General features: G+C 47.3%; 1 protein-coding gene across 2 annotated transcripts in view; it reads left to right on the top strand.

The window, feature by feature from the left end:
* Ppp1r16b (protein phosphatase 1 regulatory subunit 16B) overlaps positions 1–13,149 on the top strand; it is a 71,215-nt gene extending 58,066 nt beyond the window's left edge. The window contains exons 5-10 of one of the 2 annotated variants that reach the window (XM_035447117.1): positions 906–1,030; positions 4,157–4,282; positions 4,844–4,919; positions 5,941–6,070; positions 6,160–6,328; positions 12,640–13,149. In XM_035447117.1, the coding sequence (XP_035303008.1) occupies positions 906–1,030; positions 4,157–4,282; positions 4,844–4,919; positions 5,941–6,070; positions 6,160–6,328; positions 12,640–13,149 (1,136 nt within the window). The remainder of the gene's footprint in view (positions 1–905; positions 1,031–4,156; positions 4,283–4,843; positions 4,920–5,940; positions 6,071–6,159; positions 6,329–12,639) is intronic. The other variant, XM_035447118.1, reaches the window with a different exon arrangement.
* The last annotated feature ends 6,605 nt before the right edge of the window (positions 13,150–19,754 follow it).

Genomic DNA, 19,754 nt, shown 5'->3' with positions numbered 1-19,754 from the left:
GGTATGAAATTACCCCTAGTTTCTGTTTGCCATAGGCTCACAGGTACTGCTAATTTTTCTGATGGTAGGAAATACACACTTATGTGAACACTAGTCAGAATAAGCATGTAACCTTTTTTTCTCCTTTTGGGTTTCCAGATTGCTCTGAATTCTACCCAAGGAACCTTGACCACATGTTTTTTGTTTTTTGTTTTTTTTAATGGGACATTGTTTCTCTCCTTAAGTCAGTAGCCACCAGGGACAGGCACACTTTTGTTAGCCAGAGGTTTGGGCTATATCTCTCTGGAACTGGAATGGCTCGTGCTTGTCATCTTAGCAAATAGGAGGCTGAGGCAGGAGAATTGTCACTCATCTGAGGCCAGCCTGCACTAGAGTGAGACCCTGTCTCAGAAAACAAAAAGCGAAAGTCTTTCTGGGCCCTTCCATCTCTTGCTTAACTGTCCATTTGAAAATAATATATTCACTGATTTATCCATTCTTACAACGAAAAATGTCTAAACTATTGCATATGGTACTGAAAACACAGTGGCATATGAGAGAAAGGAAACCAACAAGAGGGGCCAGTGGGCACTAGCTGGGGATGTGATTAGGTCAGCACTGAAAGAATGAGGCAGAGTAGCAATTGGGGCAACTGGAGGAGAGCGGGCAGGTGCTCCAACCTAGCAGGTGGAACAATGTGCTGGAAGTGAGTGATGTTCATAAGAAGCCTACTATGTGCCAGGAAGGAATGGCCCTTGTCCTGTGAGGTAACCCATGGTGTTTGTGTTCAGCAGGCCTGGGGACAATGATCTTTGGCATATCTGTGCACTGGGTGATTGGCAGACTTTGGGAGGAGGATCCATGCCTTTCCTGTCTGCTTGGTACCCAGACCTGATAGTATTGAGTAACCTCTCACCTCCCTGCAGGCATCACCCAGGAGAAAATCAATGAGATGCGGGCAGCCCCTGAGCAGAAGATGATATCGGACATCCACTGCATGATTGCAGCAGGCCAGGATCTTGACTGGATAGATGCCCAAGGAGCCACACTGGTGAGGAGTTGGGTCAGGCTGTGTGGATTAGGGGCAAGTACAGAACCAAGACCAAGTAGGGATGAGTTGGGTCTGGTTCCTGGTAGGGTGAAAACCTATACGCTTGTGGCCTTGGGCCTTCTCTAGAGCCCCTGCTGCTCCTGGAATATAAACAATTAAGGCTGGGGTCCAGCCTCTTTCTGACTCTGGCCATTCTCAGCTGGGCTGGGAGTCAGGAGTTCCAGGGTTGGGCTCTGATGTCCTTCTGCTTTGTCTCCATGGCACTACCTACATTCTCCTCAAGGTCTGTCATTTGCACAATCTTGCTTTGTGTCATCCAAGCCTTGCTTACTGTGCCCTTGAAAACCACGGCCCTTCTCATTTAGCTTTCCCCGAGGGTCACTGTAACATATTTTATCTATCACTCCATCAATCTATCCATCTGTCATCCATCCATCTGTCCATCTCTCTGCCCCATCCATCCATCCATCCATCCATCCATCCATCCATCCATCCATCCGTCTATCCAGGTAGCACATAGTTACAAGTGTCACCTCTGTGCTACATGCTCTACTTGTCCTTGGAGAGAGAAAATGACAGAGCCTTCTTGATCCTTGTAACTCAGCTGCCACTGTCAGCAGCTTGAGAGGACACCTCGGCCCCTCTAGGCCCTCAATAGTAGAAGCTCAGTACTAGGGGGAAATTCTGCTTCTGCAGTTTCTAAGCTGAAAACTGAAACATGGCTATTGAAGTCCCCACTTCGAGGTCTGGGCACTTGACCTTGACCTACTAGGTTTAGGCTCCTTGCAGGTCATGGGCATCCAGGGACCCAGGGGCTGTCCAGCAGACAGGGCTCAGCACTATTAGGCTCACCTCATTGCTCTTAGAGCTGACTTTGGGCCTCAGATTTGTTGATGGGCTTCTTTCATTTACTCTTGAGCTCTGAATTCTGACCTCTGCTTCATGTCCATTACAGTTAGACAAGTCCTTGCTCAGATCTCCTGCTCAGCTCAACACTGAAGAATGGGGTCAGGTAGTGATACTGAGTGCTGATGGCTTTATGGTAACCCCGGCCACCTGGGCCAGGCATGTACAGAGTCTCTCTAGTAAACTAGAGGTAATGGTGTCTTCTCCCAGGGCAGCTGGGAGAACTGAATGATACTCAGCAGCTGTCGAGCACAGTCCTGTCTCTTCATATACGCTAGTCAAATGCATGCTTCTGAGATCTATCCCCAGGCCTTATTTATTTTTGAGATAGGCTCTTGCTATATATATATAGCTCAAGCTGACACTGAGCCCAAGGTCCTCTTGCCTCTACCTCCTAAGTGATGGGACTCCAGGCAAGTGCCACCATGCTGGCTCTGACAGCCCTCCTCCTCATTAGCAGTCTCCCTATATGAATCATGTTTTTTATTCCCTGGGAAAGTACCTACTGTGACTCTGTGCTTTGAGGTGTCTGGATGGCCAGCAAGGTTTCATTCTCCACAACCAGCAAGCGCCAGATTTATAAATCAGATAATTATACTGATCTGCATGTGCTACTTAATCACATCTTACCCTAGATTTATCCTGAAAAAAATAAAAGAGAAAAGAAAACCTGCCCTTATCAGAGCCTCAGAGCAATCTCATCCAATCTGAACCGTGACTTCTCTGTCCCAGTGACTTCCATCACAGATCCCAAACCCTTTCTATCCTCAGCATCATTCCCAGTCAGTCTTCAGCCTGCTCTAGACACTGCCACTTCTGTCCCCTCTGTGGCTGAACAGCAGTTTCTCCTCGTCTCACTTCCTTCTCCCCTTCACTCGTTCTCATCACATACCTTGCCATCATGCTCTCCACCCAGTGCTAAGCTCTTTCTTTTCTGGGTGACTGGACAAGGGGAGCAACTGAGGTCTACTTGGGGACAGCCATGAGAGGCAGCCTTGAGTGGTGCTGAGTAGAAGAGTTAGGGTCTCAGCCTCAGTGGTGGCTCAGGCCCATAATCCCAGTACTTGTGAAGCTGAGGCAGGAAATCTATGGGGCCCCTTGTAGCAGATGAGTACTTATCCCTAGCATAGGAATGGACTTTGGGAGCCCATTTCACATGGAGAGATACTCCCTCAGCCTAGACACACGGGGGAGGGCCTAGGCCCTATCCCAAAGGATATGACAGACTCTGAAGACCCCCTCCATGGAAGGCTTCACTCTCCCTGGGGAGCAGAAAGGGTATGGGATAGGAAGGGTGTTAGTGGGGACAGGGGAGGAGGGGAGGGAGAGTGAATGGGGATTGACATGTAAAACAATCTTGTTTCTAATTTAAATAAAAAAATAAAAAAACACAAGTTGAGGCTATCTTGGGCTATAGAATGAGACCTTTTCTCATTAACTAGATAAACAAACAAACAAACAAACTAGCTGGGACCTCAGCATGCACAGCGTGAGTCTTGCCATTACGGGTATCAATTACCATTGCTGTGTAACAATCGACTCTACAGGCAGCATCTACATAGTAAACTCGATGTTTCTATGCAGCAGGGAATTAGGAGTTGCTTGGCTGGGAGACTCTGACTTGGCATTCCCCATGAGGTTGACAGTGGCTACAGTCACATCTGAAGTTGGTCTCCTTCATGTGGTTCCCCCACAAGGCTCGTGATCATGTTGGCAGTTAGTAGAAGGCCTCAGTCTCTTGCCTTCTTACAACTCCTCTTCAGGGCTCCATGAGTTGGCTACCTCCTTCCAGATGAATCCAAGAGAGCATGAGGTAAAAGCAGCAATGCCTCTCATGCCCCAGCCTCATTAATCATACACTGCCACTTTGTAATATCCTCGTGGTTAGACGTGAACCACGCAATGTGGTCTCCATTCAAAGGCAGAGCAATCAGATTCTGCATTTTAAAAGAAGGTATGTCAAAGAATAGGCAGGTATTTTTTCAGATTACTATACTGAACCTCTGAGACCCCTTCCCGGGGCTCAGGTGAAGAGCTCATCTCTCTGCCTGCCCTCCGTTGGATTTTCCTATTTCACACTTAGTTACCCCCTGCGACCTTTCCGGCTGGTATCGCCACCTCATCTGTTCCATTCCCTGACCTCAAGGATGCTCTGAGGTTTGGGGTGAGAAAGGTCACCCTGCCTCCCTTAGGGATGCTCACTTCTTTCCTCTCCTGCAGCTACACATAGCTGGAGCCAATGGATACCTGCGGGCAGCTGAGCTCCTCCTGGACCATGGAGTGCGTGTGGATGTGAAGGACTGGGATGGCTGGGAGCCTCTGCATGCAGCAGCCTTCTGGGGACAGGTACTTCCTACCTCCCGTAGGGTAGTCAGGCACAAGGTAAAACTGATGATTCCAAGTCCTTTGGGCTGGCAATTGGTACAAGAGAACAAGACCTACCTAAGGCACTGGCTACAGTGAGTGTGTGACATGGGAAGGCTCAGGGAGGTCGAAAACACATTGGCCTAAATATCCTAGCAGGATGAAACTCAAATTTCTCCTGTAGAAAATTCCCTTGATTACTGCATTGTGTGGGTTCTCTAGATTGTATTTTTCTAAACGTGATTGCAGCCTGTGCAGCCACCCATAGACACCCGACAACTTGGAGTCACAACTGGTTCCTCCTCCTCCTGCTTCTCCTTGTAATTACTTACCTAGGCATGCTGGGAGGAGGTGCTAAGCCTATCACATTTGACAGGGCAAGCCTATCACATTTGACAGGGCGCTCTCATGGCTTCAGCATGGGAATCAACTTTCCTCCACTGTTTACTGGGTCACATTCTAGGAGATCTTGGGTACTCTCCCCGGCTCCTAGGCTTCTTGCGTCGTGGGTATAGGGAACATGAACTTCTTCCTGTGTTGCAGATGCCAATGGCAGAGCTGTTAGTGTCCCATGGAGCTAGTCTCAGTGCCAGGACATCCATGGATGAGATGCCAATAGGTAAGACAGCTTAATACTTTGTATGTACATACTTAGCAGGTTTTTTGATGGTGAATAGATGTATGGTTGAATATATGGCTGCATACTGAAGGTAGGTAGATGAGATAGATAGATAGATAGATAGATGGATGGATGGATGGATGGATGGATAGATAGATAGATGGATAAAGGATGAATAGGTGGGTGGATGAGTGGGTAAACAGATAATGTGATGTTGGATGTAATGATGGATGGATAGATAAATAAATGGGCTGAGGATGAACCTATGGAAAGATGACCAGGTTATCCAGTAGATGGACAGGTTGATAGAGAGACTCAGCAGATTGGCTGGTGAGGTTAAAGGGATTTCTCAGCATCACTGCCTCATTTCTTGCTTGGGGGATCTGCTTGTTTCTCTCAATGCTCACATCAGGGAGACTTTATGACTCTCCCAGAGACTATCAAGGGTATGTGTCCTAGTCTGCTTTTCTGTTGCTGTGATAAAACACTGACCAAAAGCAATGTTGGAAGGACTGGGTTTAATTTGGCTTACACTTCTACATCATAGTCCATCATTGAGGAAACTCAAAGCAGGAACTGAGGAGAGGCCATGGAGGAATCCTGCTTACTGGCTTGCTCCTGTGGCTTGCTCCCCCTGCTTTGTTATACAACCCAGGCTCACCTGGCCAGGGGTGGCATGACCCACAGTGGTCTAGCCCTCCTAGGTTAATCATCAGTCAAGAAAATGCCCCATAGTCTTGCTCACAGAACAGTCTGATGGAGGCAATCCCTCAATTGAGATTCTCTCTTCCCAGACATGCCTAAGTTTGTGTCAAGCCGACAAAGCCTACCAGCATGGTATGAGTTCCTCAGTCTTAGCTAGGAACTTCAGGAGTTCAGAGACTCAGGTCTCCCATCCCCATATTCCTCTAAGGAAATAAGCAGGGGTTGATTCTCCCCTCCCTCTGGGCCCCAAAAGGTTCTTAGAGCTTCCAGTGTGTTCACACTTTGCCTTCTGCAACTGACTCTTGTACTCCTTCAGACTTGTGTGAGGAGGAGGAGTTCAAGGTCCTGCTGTTAGAGCTTAAACACAAGCATGACGTGATCATGAAGTCCCAGCTGAGGCACAAGTCATCCCTGAGCCGGAGGACATCCAGTGCAGGCAGCCGTGGGTGAGTGGTAAGGGCAACCAGGGGCCCTTGCACATGCCTGCCTGTGGCTCCTGGGCACAGCTTCCCAGCACCCCCTCTGTCCTTCTCAGGAAGGTGGTGCGTCGAGCCAGCCTGTCAGACAGAACGAACCTGTACCGGAAAGAGTATGAGGGAGAGGCCATCTTGTGGCAACAACGGAGTGCAGCAGAGGACCAGCGTACCTCCACCTACAACGGAGACATCAGGGAGACCAGGACTGACCAGGAGAACAAGGACCCGGTGAGGGACCTCCTGCCTTGCTTCAGTGTTGGCCACTACCTTGTGAAGAGGATAAGGCCCAGCCTGGTCCTACCTACCTCTTCATCTGAGAACCACCAGAAGGGAAATAGCTGAGTGGCACCCTTTAACAGCTGGCTCCTGTATGACAGTGGTAGTTACTGCTGTTAAGGAGGTGACCCTTGGGTGTATTCGTCAGAAAGGGGCTCCTAATTGGCAGGGACATAGTGAATGTCATAAGTTTGCTTTTCCCCCAATAGATTTGGTCCTGAATCCCCCAGAAGAGAGGCTCAGCATGACAGTCACCCTAGGAGATAAGGGCCAACACCTTCTTTTATAGGGACACAGATTGAGTGGTATTTCTCAAGATGCCATGGTTGAAGGGGGTATTCTGAAAAATGTGCTAGGGCTCTGGGACAGGCTGTGAGAAGGGCTCCTGCAGCAGGCTCCGGGTTCTCGGCACTCTCAGAAGATGGTGTGTGGGCTTCCTCAGCTGTGGTGTCAGAGGTCACAATGGGGGCTTAAAATGGTGGACACTCAGGGGTCTGAAGTCCAGAAGTCTAAGATGAATATGTTGACAGGGTTGGTTCCTCTTGGTGCTTCTGAAGGTCTGTGCCAAGGCCTCCTCCCAGCTTCTGGTGGTTTGGGTGTCCCTTCACCTTTAGTATGACTTTGATCTCTGCCTCTGTTTTCACAAGCCACCTTCCTGTGTATGTGTACACCTCTGATTCTTTTTATTTAAAACATATTTTTGTGTATATAGTATACACATGGACACATACATGTGAATGCACATTACATGTGCAGGCCAGAGGCCAATGTCTGGTATATTCACCAGTCACTTGCCACCATTTCTCTTGAGAGAGGTTCTCTTACTGAACCCAATGCTCACCAGTTAGCTAGCCTGGCTGGTCAGTGAGCTCCAGAGGTCCACATGTCTCTTCTGACTCTGTATTAGGGTTGCAGACATGAATGACCACACTCAGCTTTTTGAGTGGATGCTGGGAGTCCATACTCAGGTCTTACCACTTATGTGGCAGGCACTTTGCCAACCAAGCCATTTTCCTGGCCCCTCTGTTTTCTTATAAGGGCCCTAGTCATCAGATGAGGGCCCATCCAAACCTAATATAATCTCATAGTTATTTTTGAGCCAAATAATTTTATTTGTTCATTGCTTGCCTTTGAAGCCCTCTTCGGTGACCTCTTTGTTCTGATGCTATTCTATACTCTCTAACCACAACATAACTATGTAGCTACAGCCAACCACATGACAGGGCTTCCCATCTGGATCAGTTTTGTACAGGCTTGCCCATTCTTCTACTTTCTTCTTGTCACTACCCCTAATTAAGTTGATTTGGTGCTCAGCACTAGGACTTCTCCGTGCTTACATATGTAAGTTCATCACAGATGGGTGTAAGCATGCTAAGATAGACTGGGCACTTGTCCAAGGCTTTGGCAACTTCTTGAATTTTACAGGTTGAGCCATGTGGATGAAAGCGGTCTTGAGCATCCTAAGTATTGACATCTATTATACTTCCAACCAGGAACATCTTCCCTGGCCCTGGTGATGGGGTTAGAGGTGAAACTGACTCTTGAATTCAAAAGCATCTGCTTCCCCAGCCGTAGCAGGGAAAGAGCCCTTATCTTAATTTAACAGTAGTTACAAAGAGAATCACTGGACTCACACGTTGAATATGTACCTTTTCTCTCTCTCAATAATAGACCTTGAGATTTGAAGCAGTTTTACGTTTATAGAAAAACGAGTGGAGTGGTTGAGGAGATGGCTCGGCCAGTAAAGTGTTTGCCATGCAAACACGAGGACGTGAGTGAGGATCTGCAGCACACACACATAATACAAAAAGCTGACCAGGCATGGTGGTGCATGCCTTTGATCCCAGCACTCAGGAGGCAAAGGCAAGGGCAGGGGCAGAAGCAGAGGCAGGGCAGAAAGAGAGATTTCTGTGAGTTCAAGGCTAGCATGGTTTATATAGGTTTATATAGTTACAGGATAGCCAGAGCTACATGGTGAGACCCTGTCTTAAAAAAAAAAATGTTGGACTGGATATACACACCTCTATAATCCTGTTGCCTGGGAGATGGAGACAGGAAGACCCTTGGGGCTTTCCGGTCAGCCAATCTAGCTGAATTGGTGAGCTCCAGGTTCAGGAAGAGACCTCTGATCTCAATCATACCAAACACATACACACACACACACACACACACACACACACACACACACACACACACACGAAATTAAATAGGTAGAAAACTGTCCTCAGGTTCTATTTCATTACCATTTTATACTTGTGTACTGTGTGTGCTGTCACTGATGAGGCCATACTGAAGCATATCACACCAGATGTGACTCTGTGTTACACCATCTGTGGTCTTCACCATTACAGTATCATGCAACATACTTTCACTGTCTCAGAAGACCCCCCAGTGTCCCACCTGAGCACATTGTGACAGCACACAAATACAAAATGGTAATGAAATTGAACCTGAGGACAACTTTCTACCTATTTAATTTTGTGTGTGTGTGTGTGTGTGTGTGTGTGTGTGTGTGTGTGTGTGTGTGTGTGTGTGCGCGCGCGCGCGAGCGCATGTGCACATGTGTGGGTGTTGTTAATGATCTTATATTTCCAGAATTTTGCCTTTTTCAGAAAGTCATTGTCTTACTTAGGGTTTATAGTGCTGGGAAGAGACACCATGACCATGGCAACTCTTACAAAGGAAAACATTTAATTGGATGGCTTGCAGTTTCAGAGGTCTATTATCTGAACATGGCAGTGTGCAGGCAGACATAGTGCTGGATAAGGAGCTGAGAGTTCTACATCTTACAGGCAACAGGAAGTGAACTAAGACACTGGGTGTGGATTGAGAATATATGAGACCTCAAAGCCACCTCCATAGTGACACACACACTCTAAGAAGGCCACACCTCCTAATAGTGGCACTCCCTGTTACGATGAATCTTTCCGCCAAAGAGTTTAAACTCTAGAAGCGCCTGAACGGCTCGAGCATATGGAAGCTGCTCCGATGCCTCTTAGCGGCCTGACAGGGCAGGCTGTGGCGGCAGGTTTACCTCTTTGTCTGGGAACCTTGGGGCAGGGGGTGATCCCACTTCTGACACCATTCTGTTTCTCCTTCGCTTAAATATGAGTCTCCTTGCTATGTCACTTCCTGCCGAGATCATCACTTCTCTACTACATTTCCCAGAATCCTCCCTGACTTCCAGTCCCGTCTAACTTGCTGTCTCATTGGCCAAACAGTATTTTATTCAACAATCAATAAGATAAACATACACAGTACATTCCCCATCACTCCCTTTGGGGGACATTTTCTTTCAAACCACCACATTCCATTCCCTGGCCTCCAAAGGCTTGTGGCCGTATCATAATGCAAAAAATACATTCAGTCCTGCTTCAAAAGTCCCCATAGTCTACAACAGTCTCAGACTTATTTAAAAGTCTAAAGTTCTAAGTGTCTTCTGAGATTCATGCAATCTCTGAACTGTAATCCCCTGCAAAGTCAAAATCAAAAAACAGATCACACATTTCCAGCATATAATGGCACGGGATATACATTACCATTCCAAATGGAAGAAATGAAGCATAGTGATAAAATACTGGACCAAAGAAAGACTGAAAACCTGCTGGGCAAACTCTGCATCTCTGTGTCTAAGGTTGAAATGCTTTTCAGATCTCCAACTCCTTTAGCTCTGTTGACTACAACACACTTCTTTCTCTTGGGCTGGCTCCACTTCCTATTACCAGCTCTCCTCTGCATCTGCTCTGGCATCTCAAACATTTTGGGGTCTCCAAGGCAATCCAGGCTTCACCTTCACAGCTTCATGAAATGGCTCTCTAGGTCTCTTTTCAGGAACACCCCTGATACACTTGGCTTCAGAGGCAAATTCGATAGCCCCTTTCTTCTATCCTTAACTCCAAAACCATATGGCTGAAGCTGCCAAGTTCTGCTGCTTACTGGGGCTGGAACATGGCCCCCTCATTCAATTACATCTTCACCAACTTTCTGTTTTTGATGGATTCCTTCACTGCCTAAGTTTGACTGTTCTGGAACTTGGTCTGTATACCAGTCTGGCTTCAAACTCAGAGATCTGCCAGCCTCTGACATCCCCATGCTGGGATTAAAGGTGTGTACCACCACACCTGGATCTAAGCTTTTCTTTAATTCCCTTTTACAAGTTGGAAACTTAGCTGGGTGGGATCTAGCCCTGAGGTTCCCACTCCCTTTATTCTATTTCTTAATCTGTGTATCTGTTTGAACACAGGATTTAGCTCCATTCCACTTCCTAGTGTGTCTTTTCTCCTCACATTTTATGTTTTGTAGTTTACCTTGCTCATCTTACTCCTTTTCATCATAAATCTTCATCAGAGTTACCACTAGCCACACACCAGAGTCTATATTAGCCTCTGCTAATAGAATTAATCCTCTGCTAATAGAATTAATCCAAAACTTTTCACTTTAGCCTCAGGCAGACTTTTCAGACAAGGGCAAAGGGCAGTGACAAATTCTTGTCCTCTGAAGCCAGCTCCCAACAGTTCAAATCATTCTCAGCACCACTGTCTTCCATGCCCCTACTAGTATGGCCTATTACACAGTGCTTAAAGCATTCCACTGCTTTCTGAATCCAAAGTATCAAAGTCCAAATTCCTCCAAACCTATCACAGGATGGTCAGGCCTATCACAGTAATACCCCAGTCCCTAGTTAGAGCAAAGAGACACCATGACCACGGCAACTCCTTTTTTTGTTAAATTTTTATTTTATGGGCATTAATGTTTTGGCATGGGTGTCGGATCCCCTGAAACTGGAGTTACAGACAATTGTGAGCTGCCATGTGGGTGCTGGGAATTGAACCAGGGAGCTCTAGAAGAGCAGCCAGTGCTCTTAACTGCTGAGCCAAAGGGGCCATTTTTCTTTCAAACCACCACAGTCGTGTAGTTGTACTTGTCTAATATATAGTCTTAAAGTGGGAATACTCCGCAGTTGTATTGGTGCTTATGGGGTGGGGGGGCAGTGTTAGTTTCAGCACCTGGCTTCCCTCAGATGCCAAAACCTGCAGATATTCCAATCACTGTGTAAAATGAGATAGGATAATCTATGCACCTCCTCCTATTGCTTCTAACGGAGGACTTCTAATACCTGGTGCCATATAAAGGCTGAGAAGGAAGAAAAGTCTATTCATTGAGACAGTTTTGCATGTGAAATATTATGTCTCTCTCACATGGTGTGTGTGTGTGTGTGTGTGTGTGTGTGTGTGTGTGTGTGTGTGTGTGTGTGTGTGTGTCTGTGTGTGTCTGTGTGTGTCTGTGTGTGTCTGTGTGTCTGTGTGTGTCTGTGTGTCTGTGTGTGTTAAGACAGGGCTTTGCTCTGTAGCACAAGCCTTGATCCCATGATCCTCCTGCCTCAGCCTTCTAAGTGCTGGGATTTCAGGTCCGTGCCACCATGCCTGAGCTATCTCTCCAACCCCATAAATCAACTGATTCTTTTCAATTTGAAATTATTCTTTTTCTTGTCATATATGTCACAAATGATTTTCCAGTTTTTTTTTAAATATGTGACTCATGACTTTGTTTATGATGACTTTACAGTGGGTTGAATCTTTGCTGTTATCAGCTGTTTCTTTATAGTTTCTGGACATTAGCTATCTTCCAAGCTCTTACTATCCGAGGACTGTCGAAGTATATAGGATCCTCAAGTGAGACTCTATTATGTGAAGTGGAGATTTGCTGGAAATAAAGGGCAAGTGTTACAAGTGACTAAGGTGGTGGTGGTGGGATCTAACTAAAATTGACTTACACAAAACGGGAATTTATTGGCTCTCCTAGCTGGAAAGATCTTGGCCCAGCAGGAACTAGGGGCTCAGAATACACCATAGGTCAGTCTCCCTGTGATCAGTGTTCCTTGATGTCAGCTTCTCTTACAAGCAGAGAAAAGATCTTTGACCCTGTGCTTCTGCAGCCCCCAGCTTACAGCATCTTTACCAATGGCAGTTCTTACAGAAACATCTTTCTGGTTGTTCTAGAAAAAGTCTCAAAGTTGAGTTTCACTGATTCCATTTCTATTAACTCATTCTAGGACATTGGCAATAAAATATGTCCATTAGCTTCAGCCCTGGGGTCGGGATGGGCTTTGGTCTGCCCTACCAGAACACAGGCCTAGATGCCCCAAAGCTACATGAAGGTGGAGAAATGGATGGAGGATGGGTCCCTTAGCAGAGGTGCAGGTGACTGGTTGGTGCAGATGCTCTAGCTGGGGGTGGTACTGATGCTGTTCTCCCTCACTCCAGAACCCCAGGCTGGAGAAGCCAGTGTTGCTCTCAGAATTCTCTACCAAGATCTCTCGGGGAGAACTGGATGGGCCTGTGGAGAATGGCCTCCGGGCTCCTGTCAGCACCTACCAGTATGCACTGGCCAATGGGGACATATGGAAGATGCACGAGATGCCTGACTACAGCATGGCCTATGGCAACCCCAGTGTGGCTGAGGTCCCCCCACCCTGGAGCGGCTTCAAGGAGCAGAGCCCCCAAACGCTCCTGGAGCTGAAGAGGCAGCGGGCTGCAGCCAAGCTGCTCAGCCATCCTTTCTTAAGCACCCACCTGGGCAGCAGCGTGGCCAGGTCAGGGGAGAGCAGCAGCGAAGGCAAGGCCCCCTTGATCGGAGGCAGAACTTCCCCCTACAGCAGCAACGGGACCTCGGTGTATTACACAGTCACCAGCGGAGACCCCCCGCTCTTGAAGTTCAAGGCCCCCATGGAGGAGATGGAGGAGAAAGTCCATGGCTGCTGCCGGATCTCCTAGTGTCTGTGAGCTGGAGGAGAGAGCTGCCTCGGATAGGGGCCCTGGAATCCAAGCCAGCCCTGGCTGGGGAGGTGTCAGAGGGCATCCAGGGAGAGGTGGGAGCTGCTTTGCAGAGGAATGCTGAAACTTACCTCATGCCCAACTGCCCATAGCATCCCTACTCCCCTCGTGCTGCTTTCTTGCCTCAAAGCCTGCATCTGAAGCATAGCAGCCCCAACTCACTCTGCAATCTGATTCAGGGAGGGTGGGCTTGGGGATGTCAGTTCTGTACTTTGTAAAGGCTTCTCGGGACCAGGACTAACACCCACTCCCCTACACACACACACACACACACACACACACTTCAGTGTGTGGGAATGTTATAACTGAGTTCTTGGTGGGACTGAGAATCTATAGATTATTCCTGGAAGAATGAGTCCAAGGCAGTCTTGGTATGCCAATTGGCTTCCATGGGGGACAGACCTGCTCAGCTGAGACCCACAATTTCGCTTAAAGTCATACCAGACTGGGACACCATCCATACCTAGCAGGGACAGGAAGTCCTCTGTGTTCATGGGAGCCAGGAATCAATATGGATCAGATCAGTGAGTCCAGACCTGTTCCCAACTGCCTTGCTGAGAGCCAGTCTCATACACGTCAACAGGCAGCTGTGTGACTGTTCAAGGACTGAGCTTGAAAACCAGGCCATCCACTCTTAGACGAATCCAAATCTTGTGTTGGTCTTCTGTGGGAGCACAGGAGTTGGGTAGAGTGCATAGCACATTGTTATTTTCCAAACTGCATTTGGGTAAAGCATTCTTTGAGTCTGTAAAATTCCAGGTGGGAGGTAACTGAATTTTCTGTCACCCAAGATAGCACCATGATTGGGATTTATTGTCTGGTGTTTGAAAAATGAATTTCACTAGGAGCTTCTGTGGGGGTCTCCCAGGGAAAGGGTGAGTGCATTGCTTGCTGAAGACACCCTAGTTAACACTGATATAACACAACACCCTAGCTTTTGTGGTTTCCAGGCTGTTTTGGTCTAGCCCATCTCAGCCAGCCCTTCAACAGCGAGCAGTTGAAACTGGCCTGCACACCACCCACCCACCTTACTCAGTCGAGTGTGCAGAGTGAATGCTCACGCCCACGCCCCTCCAAGCTTTCCCTTTTCTATAAAGCTATATAAGACGTTTTTGCCAAGGGTCACTTATTGGCTTCTGCCAGGAGGTCTCAAAGCTCCCAGCCTGCTTTCATTGGAGTGGTAACACCCAAAGCTACAGACTGAGATGCCCATGAGCACTGTCCTGTGCTGCATTCAGGAGAGGGGTGGCATGGATTGAGTTGGCTCTCATCCCAGCTGTACAACTTTGCTGCCCTGGTCTTCCTGACACCGGGGAAGGAAGCTCATACCACTTCACCATCACGCTCTCCCACAAACCCATTGAAATTGTGCAACATACCTTGGGTCTGAAACACTGGCTCCACCAAAATCTTCTGGTGTAACTAGCAAGCTGCAAGTTTGTTCCTTGCTCTGTGCTCCTTTTATTTGTCCTTAAACTACCTCCTTAGAGCCCCAAGAGGGTCCCTACGTCTAGATTTGGATGTAAGGGACAGATACCCATATTGTGATGGTCCCTTGTGCCACAACCTTAGTAGTGAGGCTTGCCATTAGTTGGTCTCTTTCTCCCCTGTGGCCTTGGGACTTCAATAGACTAGATTTTAATCAGGGCCTGACTAGGCTGGGGCATTGCTTTGTCAGGAACAGGAGTGTGGACCAGAGAGTGCCCTGGAGGCTGCTGGATGCAGAAGAAGGTGCACAATACTAGCTCACCCCCTCCTCAACTCCAGGACAAATGCAATTTGGCATGGTGGGGCAGCACAGGAGACCAAAGTCAGTTTCTTGAATCCCTGGGGCCTTAGATAGGTTCTGCAGTCCATGGCCAAAAAGGGGATGGGCAAAACACACACCTGTGGCTTAAACCAATATTTGGCTCTAACGGACACTGAAATGCCTCTGGAGCTGACTTTAGCCACAAGGTGCCCAGGCAGCCAGTCACATACTCTTAGGAGTCAGCTGCCCAGGGTTTCCCAGGTCTTTGCTCAGGGGCCAGAGAGTGAAGGCATTTATTGCCCTCTCTGAGCCATTCAGGCCAATCCTCCTCCGCCCCCAGCACTTCTTTCTGCCACCTAGGCCATTCCTGTCTACCTGAGGGATGGGAAACTTAGCTGCCTCTTCCATGGGAGCTAGCCTCAAACAGTGTGGACTTTTGTTCATGTTTTCCACCAGGGATAAACAAATGTTCCCAGTTTGGGCTCCAAGTTCCCAGGGCACTTTCCCTGAGATTCTTTGGAATATTGAGAGCCACATTGAGGAATATGCTCCAGTGTATGAGCCATGGCCACCTACTCATTCACTCATGTAACCTATTGAGGTGCTGAGACACACCAGACATGGTGGTAGTGTCTGCAGATAATGGACCAGCCAGGTAACAAGGACTTTGACCCCTTCAGGACTGTAGGCATCCCCAGACTCATCCATTATTCTGATCAGAGTTCCTGCATCCCACAGTGCCCCTGTGCTTTGCAGCTCCTGCAGTTCTTAGTGCGAACCTTTTAGCTGGTGCAGCTTGATGACCACACTGAGATAACATTTGCCACTAAGTGCAGATGCTAGATCTGGTCCCACACCAGTTCTTCTAGTTCTTCTAGAGTCTTCAGAGGTAGCCTTCAGGTCAGCATCCGCATCCCTGGAGAACAATATAACAGCAGGCTGAGGTCAGTGTCTGGAAGAATTAGAAGTCTGCAATTTGCTGTCAAATGCATCCCTAGCATTTACAGTCATCTCTCATTCATTTTTGCTCATGAATCATACAGTCTTCTCTCCTACCCCGCCAATGGATATTGGAAGTGAGAACAACTACTCATCTTCATAGCAAACCTTTCTTTGTATGTCAGCCTCTCTCCCTGGAAGGTGTGGATCCAGGGGCTAGTGGAAGCTTGGGAAGGTTGACCAAATGTCCCACTTCTACCAGGAACCTGTGTCTTGGTAGCCATTCTTGGCAAACTGAAGATATCTATTTCCAAACCAGGTGCCCTGTGATTCCCTGTGAGCGGTGCTCCTTGCACCCACCTTTTGCTCTGTAAACAATTAGAAATTGGTAGCTATCACCAGATTGTGACTTTCTGGCCAGTAGCTCAGGGAATTAGAATGAATCTTAAGTGCAGGTCCACTGAAGACTTTGGGGATATAATTAAAATATTCAGTATTAATGAAGCTTCTCTGCATTGTTTGATGAACTTTTAGATGCTTGGAAAGGTTGCCAGAGTGTGGCACCCAGATGGACATAGTGGCACACACCTTTAATCCTAGCACTAGGGAGGCAGAGGCAGGCAGTGTATTTCTGGGTTCAAGGCCAGCCTGGTCTGTACAGTGAGTTCCAGGCCAGTCAGGGCTATACAGAGAAACCCTGTCTCAAAAAAACCAAATAAATAAAAATAAAATATGGTCCTCCAGTTGGCCTACCACAGTTTAACTTTGCAACAGGTGAGACTCTTGGTTCTTAGTATCTGATACTCTTTGGTCCTGAGCTTTCTCTCCTACCTGCTCTCCCAAAGCAGGGTACCAGGATGCTTTCCAGAGGGGCCATCCTTACATGATACCAGGACTGTCTAAAAGCTCACTATTCGTACTTGGTGATAGCTTCCTCTTCCCTGGGCACAGAAAAGCCAAGGGTCACATGGCCAGGGGACAACTCCACCAAAGTGACCCACCACATTCCTAGAAAGCCCTTAGGCTTCTCCTCCACAGGAGTCCCTTGGTGGCCAAAGGGCCTGCTTCTTGTGTGGGCACTTTGAAGTGCCACTGTGGGGGGCCTGGCTCTGCACACCCAGGAAAAGTCTGCAGACCCCCAGCCCTCCGCAATAACTCACCAGACCAGAAGCCACTGATGTACAGAGAACACTTATGGAAAAAAAATGTATTTTATGTGAAAAAGTTAAAACTCTGTATACTGTATCAGCAGCTTTGTGTAAAAATGGCAATCAAAAGAGTCTAATATATTTAAAACTTTTTTAAAAAAAAATTCTCATGGATCTTTGATATTGTATTGAAGTAGCTCCATGCCTCCAAGATGGGGTCTGACCATATCCCCAAGGGGCCTGTGCCCTGGAGTTACTTCCAGCTGCCAAGGCCTGTGACAGAATTCGCTGTTATGGATTTTTAATTAAGACTATTAAATTCCTTTTAATAACACCTGTTGGTCTGACTGTGGTTATTGCTGTGCGCTCACCTGCGTAGAGTTCTACAAGAGACAGTGACTGGGGGTGGGGGAGGGGGTAGGGACCTCCCAGACCTGTCTGCACACAGAAGACTTTCCCAGGAAGTACCCAGAACAGGAAGAACTTTGGGGATTCACAGGTGGACCTGAAGGGGTTTCTCGGTTGGTAGATGGTGAAAACTTATGAATTCCAGGTGGTTAGTGTTGGGCTTCATTTTGTCAAACATTCCCTTTGAAATGACATGATGCCCTGCAGCAGCATGTACTTTACAGTTTGATTGGTGACACCAGAGTGCTCCCTCCTCTGCTCCCTACAAGGGACACACACTGACTTGTCCAGGGCTTTCCCATGCTCCATCCTGGGCTTTCTCATTTAGATTATAGTGAAGAATAATGCTCTACCTCATTCAACAGGACCATAGACAAAGCTCTGCTTCTTCTCACTTTTAAGCCAGGAAACAGAGGCACAGACACAGTGTGTGGTTCTATGGCCCCAGGCCATGACCCCTGTCCTTATTACATGCAAGAGCTGATGTCTTGAAGGTTGCTATCTTATAGCCTTCTGGATACAGGATGCCAGAGTGGGGATACACTGAAGGCCCCACCCTTGGGTTTAAATGACTTCCCTGAGTAGGTTGGGGCTGGGAAAGGATGGAGACAAGTATCCTAACAGCAGCGTTCATCTCTTTTAAATTTACTGAGGTGAAGGGAGTGGATTGCAAAGGCTACAAGACGAGTTTGAGGCCAGTCTAGGCTACATGAAACCTTGTCTCAAAAGACAAAGATCACATTTTCCAGTGCTTTGTAGTGGCGCTAATGCTTTCTTACTTGCACAAAGTTGTTTGCTGGATTTGGCACAGTGAAACTCGTGGTGACCCCAGTCAGAGGTTTTGGTACAGCAGTTGTGGCACAAACTTGCTTAGGGTTGAGGGGGAAAAAAAAAAAACCTAGAGAAAACTGAAGATGTCAAGGATAGGCCACTTACTTGAGGCTCTAGCCTGCAGAGGTGAGAGAATCTACAGCCAAGAAATGGTTATTTTAAGATGAGGGACTGGATAGATGGCTCAGTGGTTAAGAGTATGAATTGCTTTTGCCGAGGATCCAAGTTGCGTTCCCACCGGCATCCATGTTGTGTGGCTTGCAAGCACTTGAAACTCCAGCTCTGGGGGGATTTGACACCCCTGACCTCCAGGGGCACCTGTACTCACATGGGCATACCTCCCTGCCCCCCATATATACTTACAAATATATTTTCTAAAAAGTTGAACAATGTTGAGGAGAGCATGGTGGGACACCTCTGTAATCCCAGTCCTTGAGAGGCTGAGGAAGGAAGATCAAGAATTCAAGGTCTGCCTGGGCAACAAAGTGAGACCTTGTTTCAAAATAAGCAGTATTTTAGCAGGAAGACTGATGGCGTGGGAGGGGGAAGGAATCCCTGGTGGAGATCTACAGGGCAGTGTAGAAGGGCTGAAAGTTTTGCCTGGGCAGAAAGGTTGGTCAGGAACTGGTACCACCTACCCATGCAAACGGAACACAGACGCGGCGATCACCTGTGGATGTTCTTTTATGACTGTTTGTGTCCTGTAAATGTATTTTCTCAGTGACATAGGGGAGAAAAGACACAGGAAAAGGTATCATGAAGGACAGAAATGAAGGCCAACAGGCATTTCTTCTTTTTTTGTTATTTTTAGTTAGCATATAAAATAATGGGTTTATTTTGACGTTCTTTATACATATATAGTATTGTAGTCTGACTACATTAGCAGCTAATTTTAAAGACACACTGCAGATCATGAATGTGAAGTATTACCAGTCAACAAGCATGGTCCTACCCCCCTTCTCTCTATGGTTGTCCGGGTGCAAGTGGAAAGTGGAATTTAAATAGTATTGAGGTGTTGCTGGGCAAAATACTATGACGTGGGGCGTGGGGGGAGTCCATCAGTGAAGGAGTGGGTCGCACAGTGAATTAATATATAGATAGACGTGTATGTGTATGTATAGATATATATGTGTATGTTCACAAGGTCTTATGTAGCTTAGGATGAGCTTGAATATGGCATTAGCACAAGATGGCTTTGAACTCCAGGTCCTCCTGCCCCAACCTGCCACGTGCTAGAAGTGTGCCACCACTCCTGGCTTTGCACCATTGGAAAAAAATTACTTATTTTTATTTATTTAACGAGTATGTTTGTGCACCACGCATGCATACAATATCTGTGGATAATAGAAAGGGCATCGGATTTGCTGGAACCATTAAAAGCGGTTATGAGCCACAAGAAAGGTGAGAGCCAAACCCAGTTCCTCTGGAGGTGCTCTTGACTGCTGGACCATTTTTTTAATGAATAAATG

The sequence above is a fragment of the Cricetulus griseus genome, chromosome 6 (genome assembly GCF_003668045.3).
Source record: "Cricetulus griseus strain 17A/GY chromosome 6, alternate assembly CriGri-PICRH-1.0, whole genome shotgun sequence".
In the NCBI taxonomy this organism is placed as follows: domain Eukaryota; kingdom Metazoa; phylum Chordata; class Mammalia; order Rodentia; family Cricetidae; genus Cricetulus; species Cricetulus griseus.
The sequence above is the reverse complement of the archived record's forward strand: the minus strand, read 5'-3'. Positions and strand labels throughout refer to the sequence as shown.